At 43.9% G+C, this 6,640-nt stretch overlaps 1 protein-coding gene across 2 annotated transcripts in view; it reads right to left on the bottom strand.

The window, feature by feature from the left end:
• Positions 1-5,194: 5,194 nt before the first annotated feature.
• The window catches only part of AMPH (amphiphysin), a 219,148-nt gene continuing 217,702 nt past the window's right edge, over positions 5,195-6,640 (bottom strand). For both annotated transcript variants that reach the window (XM_055590769.1, XM_055590770.1), the window contains one exon: positions 5,195-6,404. In XM_055590769.1, the coding sequence (XP_055446744.1) occupies positions 6,297-6,404 (108 nt within the window). In that variant the 3' untranslated portion in view covers positions 5,195-6,296. The remainder of the gene's footprint in view (positions 6,405-6,640) is intronic.

The following is a 6,640-nucleotide window of genomic DNA, read 5'->3' as shown; positions in this document are numbered from 1 at the left end:
TTCTCCAATGCATGAAAGGGAAAAGTGAAGCCGCTCAGTCGTGTCCGACTCTTCGTGACCCCATGGTCTGCAGCCTACCAGGCTCCTCCGTCCATGGGATTTTCCAGGCAAGAGTACTGGAGTAGGGTGCCATTGCCTTCTCCAAGGATCTGATTAGTCTATGAGATTATTAGCACTAATCTGATTATTAGGAAACTGAAGTTTTCTTTTTATGCCTGGTACTTGAGTGTCGCCTTCAGAGCTTTGCCAATTCAAGTCGTTTAGACAGAGCAAAAAGAAGGGTGGTTAGAGAGAGGCAAAGCCTCCATTGGAGCTAAGCTGCCAAGGCAATTGTCTGGCCCTGCCATTCACTGTCTGTGTGACTTTGAAGTTTCTTTATATCACTCACCGTACCTTAGCCTTCTCATTTACAAAAAGAAAAAACAGCAACTACTTCACAGATTAGTGAAGATTAAATGAATTAATACTTGCAGAACACTTAGGAGGGGGTCTGGCAAACAACAGACATGCAATAAATGTTAGCTATTATATAGTACTAGATGTTATATTATTATACTGTATGTTATTATAGAGTAATAGTATATTATTATACTTAATATGACTATTTTCAGTGATTTATGGGCTTCTCTGGTGGCTCAGATGGTAAAGCGTCTGCCTGCAATGCGGGAGACCTGGGTTCGATTCCTGGGTCGGGAAGATCCCCTGGAGAAGGAAATGGCAATCCACTCCAGCACTCTTGCCTGGAAAATCCCATGGACGGAGGAGCCTGATAGGCTACAGTCCATGGGGTTGCAAAGAGTTGGACACGACTGAGCGACTTTACTTCACTTCGTGAATATTTTAAATATAATGATAAAAAACATAATTAAGTTACTAAAATTAGACTATACTGTCACTATTATTAGTTACTTGTTGACGTGAATGAGTTTATGTGTTGTAGGTATTCCTTTGTGAGTTTCAGCTATCACAAATATTTTCAGCAAATCTATCATCTGTCTACTAATTTTGCTTGAGCATCTTTCCTTAAATAGATAGTCTCAATTTTGTAGTTCAAACTGCTTGGGACATATACTTTGGGAACTTTGAAACCTTGTTTAAGAAAACTTCTCCCTCTGCAGTCTCTCAAAATCATTCTATAGTTTCCTCTTACATATAAGTTTAGGTTGGGGATTGGAGTTTGTGGATTTTTCTGAATTAATCCATCACTCAGTCTCTCATTCCTTTGCTCGGTGCAATTGTATGTAATGTCCTGGAGTGGACTTGGAATACAGAGAACATTGGTAGATAGTTTATCAGTTAGTGGGAGAAGCAAAGAACTAAATGATAATCCATTTTACACTAAATTCAATGAGTAAAATGGGTGCAGACAGAGAAGACTGGTGAGAAAGTTTTGTGTGGGAGGTGAGACTCAGACTGTGCCAGGAGGGAAGGGGGCATTACAGAGGCAGACCAGAGTGGGAGGTGTTTCAGGAGGAGGAAGCAATGGGGTGAGCAAGGTGTAGGGTAGAGGTGCAGTGAGAGGACGGGATGGACCAGTGAGGAGGATCCTCAGACAGAAGCAGAAGACAAGCATTGGTGAAGATGTGGAGAGCTTTGAAAGCCAAGCAGAGGCATGGAATTTCGATGTGTTATACAATAGTAATCATCGTTTGTGTGTGTGCCGGGGAGGCGGGTGGGGAGGAGGGAGAAGGAGAAGAATGAGAGAGGAGTGCTAATCCTTTGACATCAGTATAGTTGAGATGGTCTAGGGATAAACTAGGAAGAAGGGAAGGAAGGAGACAGGAGACAGTGGGATGACAGGCATCCAAAGAGTCTTCCTTGGCCGAGATGAGGACCACTCCCAGAAAGGGTCTGTATATGTGCTCAGTTGCATCCGACTCTGCCGCGCCGTTTACTGTAGCCCACCAGGCTGCTTTGTCTGTGGAATTTTTCAGGCAAGAATACTGGGGCCAGTGGTCATTTCCTACTCCAGGGGAATTTTCCTGACCTGGGATAGAACCCGCATCTCATGCCTCCTGCCTTGGCATGAGGGCTCTTTACCACTAGCACCATCTGCCCAGATAGTGTACCAGGGATTAAAGCACAAGGTCACAGGTCATTTGAGGGAACAAAAGCAGGTGCTTGGAATCTGAAAAATTAATGGCAGAAGTGAGCACCCATGTTTCCAGGCCTGGGACTCTCAAGAAAGAGACCCCTTAGGATTGGGCTGCAGCGGGGTTTTAAAAGCTAAGACCTTGAGGGCAAGATCTTAGTCAACAGGGTCCAGTGCACAGTAACGGACACTTAGCAAGAGCTTGACAAAAGTTTAATGAATAGATGAACATGCGGACTTGGGAGCAGTAATTGAATCCTTGAAGAGAACATCCCCTGGATTTTGGGCACACAGACCTGGGAGAGAGACTGATGCTCCCTGCTCCCATCCCACCCCAGCACCCACTGGAAGAAGCAAGAAAAATTAGTAAAGGTGACAGAGAAGGAACAGAGAGGTGGGAAAACAGGAAAATGAGTATCTTGGAATCTTACAGAGAGTTTGGAGAAGTTTGGCGGCATTATCAGATGTCACAGAAATTACCTAGTGGTCACTGGTGGAATTTTGAACAAGGACACTGAGCCTGATGATATTTATTACCAGGGGAGGGTGTGAGGGCATAGACCATACCCAGGGGTGCATGGGTGCTACAGACCAGGCCTCCCTGCTCTGGTTTTTGTGGCATTAAAAGGCATCAGGAGGTGCCTCCCCAGGGCAAAGGGCAGACACACCCATGGGCATAGGGGAGGGAGAATATATCCATGACCTGGACCCAACCTATACAAATAAGGCAACTTGAGTGTTGGACCTGAGACCCCAGGGGACTGGGAACTAGCTAGATTTTAAGAAAACTTTGAAAGCTTCAAGGTACCTGGTCTACCTCTCAATTTGCATAAAATTAAAGGGCGTGTCTCAATTACCTTTTCAAGGGTAATCTTAAAGTATTCTTAAATGATAACCAATGAGCCACTTACTATGGATGGCATCTTAAAGCAATCTCATGTGTGCTAAATTGCTTTAGTCCTGCCTGACTCTTTGTAACCACTTGATATGGACTGTAACCCGCCAGGTTCCTCTGTCCATGGGATTTTCCAGGCAAGAATATTGGAGTGGGTTGCCATTTCCTCCTCCTGGGGGGTCTTCCTGACCCAGAGATCAAACCCAGCTCCTGTGTCTCCTGCATTGCAGGAGGATTCTTTATTGGCTGAGCCATAGGGGAAGCCCAAAGCAATCTTAAATGATAACCAGGGAGCCACTTACTATTGGTATGGAATATTAAGCTTATTCTAGCACACTGTATTCAGGAATTATATATATATATATATATATATATATATATATATATATATATAGTATCAAACCTGTGCTGTGTGCCTTGAGGAAGACTGCTCTGAACAACCAGGGTTCTTCTTGTCCTGACTCTGCGTGATGGGGTCAAGAATGAATAGAACCACATGGCTCTGATTTCAAAGTTTGCAAGGAGGTCACTGGTCATAGTCTTCTCCACACAGCTACCAACATCTGGTGCCTTTTATCCGAGCCCTAAGGTGAGGCTACATCTTCCTGGGAAGACGGTAATTACACCATCACCCAAAGAAACTGTGTGACCAGCTTATGTCCAAGGTCTGGCCCATGATGTTCATAAGGCCTTTAGTTAGGTTCCACGTAAAAGCCAGAAGGCAGCATGGGCTCCTCTGAATAGAGTAGTAGAGTCCTAGCAGGGCAAATCAGTTTCCCAGGCTTTGAGGTGTTCATGAAGTTTGTATGACATAAAGCATAGAGTTTAAGTCATCTTTAAATTCATTGATTTCTTAAAATTGCTGCAGTTTCCCAAAGGTTTTTTTTTCAGTGGATCATCAGAATGGGTCACGGGGCCATGCTTGGATTTTTCTAAATAGCCTGAGTTTTGGCTTTTTTTTTTTTTTTTTTTTTTTTTTTAGGCTTTTTTATGTGGCAGAAAAGAGCTCAGAATTCTGAAACCGCATACTCTTTCTGTGGCAGCTTGTGGATGTGGGGGTCTGGCTCACTCAAAAGCTGTCCTGGCTTTGTCAGAAAGAGCTGGCCAAGGTGGAGGCAATGTAACAGCACGGTGCATGGAGCCTTCCCCATCCCAGGGGCCCGAGTGATGCTAAAATATTTTTCAAAATCCAAATTGCCAAAGTGCTTAGCCTTGCAAACTATATACATCACTCAATCTGTATGTAGTATAAGCAGGACTTTCAGAAAGATAGATATTTAATAAGAACTACAAGTTTCCTTATCTGACTTTTTGAAGGTTCTCTGTACTGTCTGAAGGCCTGAATCCTACTGGGTCTGTAAGAGAAATCTTAAAAGACGAAGAAGAGGCTAGGCCATTTGTGGCGATCCAGATTCACTGGATGAGCCCCTGGAACAATCTTAGGTCAAGAATAGCTATTTCTTGGGATGTCCCCAGTGGTTCAGTGATTAAGACCCCACCTTCCAATGCAAGGAATGTGGGCTCGACCCCTGGTAGGGGAACTAAGATCCCATGTGCAAGGTGCAACCAAAAGTTTTTTAAAAATAATAAGCAAAACTTATTTAAAAAATAACAGCTATTTTTCTATTAACACTTAAACATCCACTAAGTGTCCAAGTCGGTAATCCACCATGAGACACAAAATCACAAATTTAAAAGTCAAGTAACATGCATTCTTGATCAGCTTATATTGTGTACAATTACAGGGCAGAAAAGAATAAAAGGGTTTTGTTTTCAGAATTCTCTCCTACAAATGTCTAGTGAATTGACTTTTCTATATCATCTATTTTTGTATGTACCTACAAACATAAACATGTCCGAAAGAAAAGTGACCAAAAGATGAGGCTGGTGTGAGAAGAAATTGCTGAGTATGGAGGTCGTCAGATTTCTGTGATACAGACTCTTTGCAGCCACAGTCGGCACAGGGCCTCCATCGGCAGCTGTTATTTGTGCTGTAGTGATTGCCGGGCAGCAAGGACCTCCAAGTGGCCAGCAATGACTGGGATGAAGGAGTGAGTGGAAGGGAGACGGGCTGTGAAGCACAACCCAGAGGAAGGAGCACATTTCTGCACAAATAACAACTCAACATCGACTGTTTCAAGTCATGCATCCAAATGAAACAAGCTTTCCAAAACAAATGAGTCATCAGAAGGAATTAAGGTCATTGCTGGAGATTACCCAAGGTTTATTTGGAATGACACAGCACTGAAAACAGAATCATTACAGATGACTTGTGGATACAGCATACATCACCTATATCTTATTTTCGGATGATCGGTGAAGATGAGTTGCATAAATAGAAAGAGGTGGAAATTAGGAGCTTTTGGAAATAGTGTTCTTTGGGGGTTGATTTCAATGCCCCATCAGCTGGCCAATCTCAAAAAGGCAGAAATTAAGACAATCGAGCTGCTCATCCCAACTCACCTATCTCCAGCCACAGTGGCCATTCAGAGCGCCAGACTGCTTTCTCCAAAGAGGAGGCACCTCTGACGGGCTATGAGTCATTGCATCCTGAAAAATGCACATTCCCAACACAGATACTGTCGACTCCTTTGGCAATGGGATGGCTGATTTTTGCCCAGAAGCAAAACTGCAACTGTAATGCCAGACAGAATAAGAGCAGTGCATGAATCAATGACACTTAAGAGACTAAGAGCTACAATGGAAAGGAGAGAGTGCAACTATGTATATGTAGCCTTGTGCATACACATAGATTCAGGAGTGATGGGAACTAGCTCGTGTGACTGTGTGTCCATATATATCTACAGAGAGGGAGGTGTGTTGGAAAAGAACAGTGACAACTTTTGCAGCAGTTTCGTTTTGAACACAGTAAACGTGAAAGGGAGAGCACGTGCTCACACCTGCGTAGGGGAATACGATAATCTCACGTCACAGGGTACTTCATCATGTCTTCGGCAGGGCAGCCACTCAATACCACATACTTGGTGCAGAGAAATTAAGGTTCTGGTCTGGAGGAAGCTATTTTAGAATTGGTGGGAGGGGGTTGAGTACACGAGTCTCCACAGCTCGGACAAAGCACAAACAAACCTGGTCGCAAGAACATGGGAACCAGTGAGGACTCGTCCCTTAATTTACTTTTTGCTTTCTCTGACATTTGTTTGCACACATGCTCCACTGAGACAGCCTTCCAAGCTCTGTCTGGTATCGGTCTGTCAATCATTAAGAGTGTCATAGCAAAAGTGAACTCTTCAGGTTTCCACAAAGGTTTAAAAACCCAGTAATCAGGCTCTTTCTACAATATATTTGGCCCTAATCCAGGCGCCGGGTGAAGTTCTCTGGAAAGAGGCCTTTGTAGGTGGCAAGGTCTCTGAACTGAAGCCAGTCTGATTCCTTCACTCCTACCAGCCAGCCTGCATCCTGCAAGACAAAGACAGGGCTTTTAGAGTCCAACTACAGTAATCCCCTTACATATGAACCTTCAGTTTGCGAACTTTCAAAGATGAGAACATGTGTTCCATCGTCAGGCGTGAGTAAAACTGCAGCTTGCCCTCTGTCTCCTATTGCTGACGATCCTTCAGCTCTACCATCTCCCACCTCCTCTCTCTCCTACAGTCAATAACTCTTTATGCTTGTTGACTCGATGCCAGCACCTG

The sequence above is a fragment of the Bubalus kerabau genome, chromosome 8 (genome assembly GCF_029407905.1).
Source record: "Bubalus kerabau isolate K-KA32 ecotype Philippines breed swamp buffalo chromosome 8, PCC_UOA_SB_1v2, whole genome shotgun sequence".
In the NCBI taxonomy this organism is placed as follows: domain Eukaryota; kingdom Metazoa; phylum Chordata; class Mammalia; order Artiodactyla; family Bovidae; genus Bubalus; species Bubalus kerabau.
Note: the sequence above shows the minus strand (reverse complement) of the source record. Positions and strands in the feature narration are given on the sequence as shown.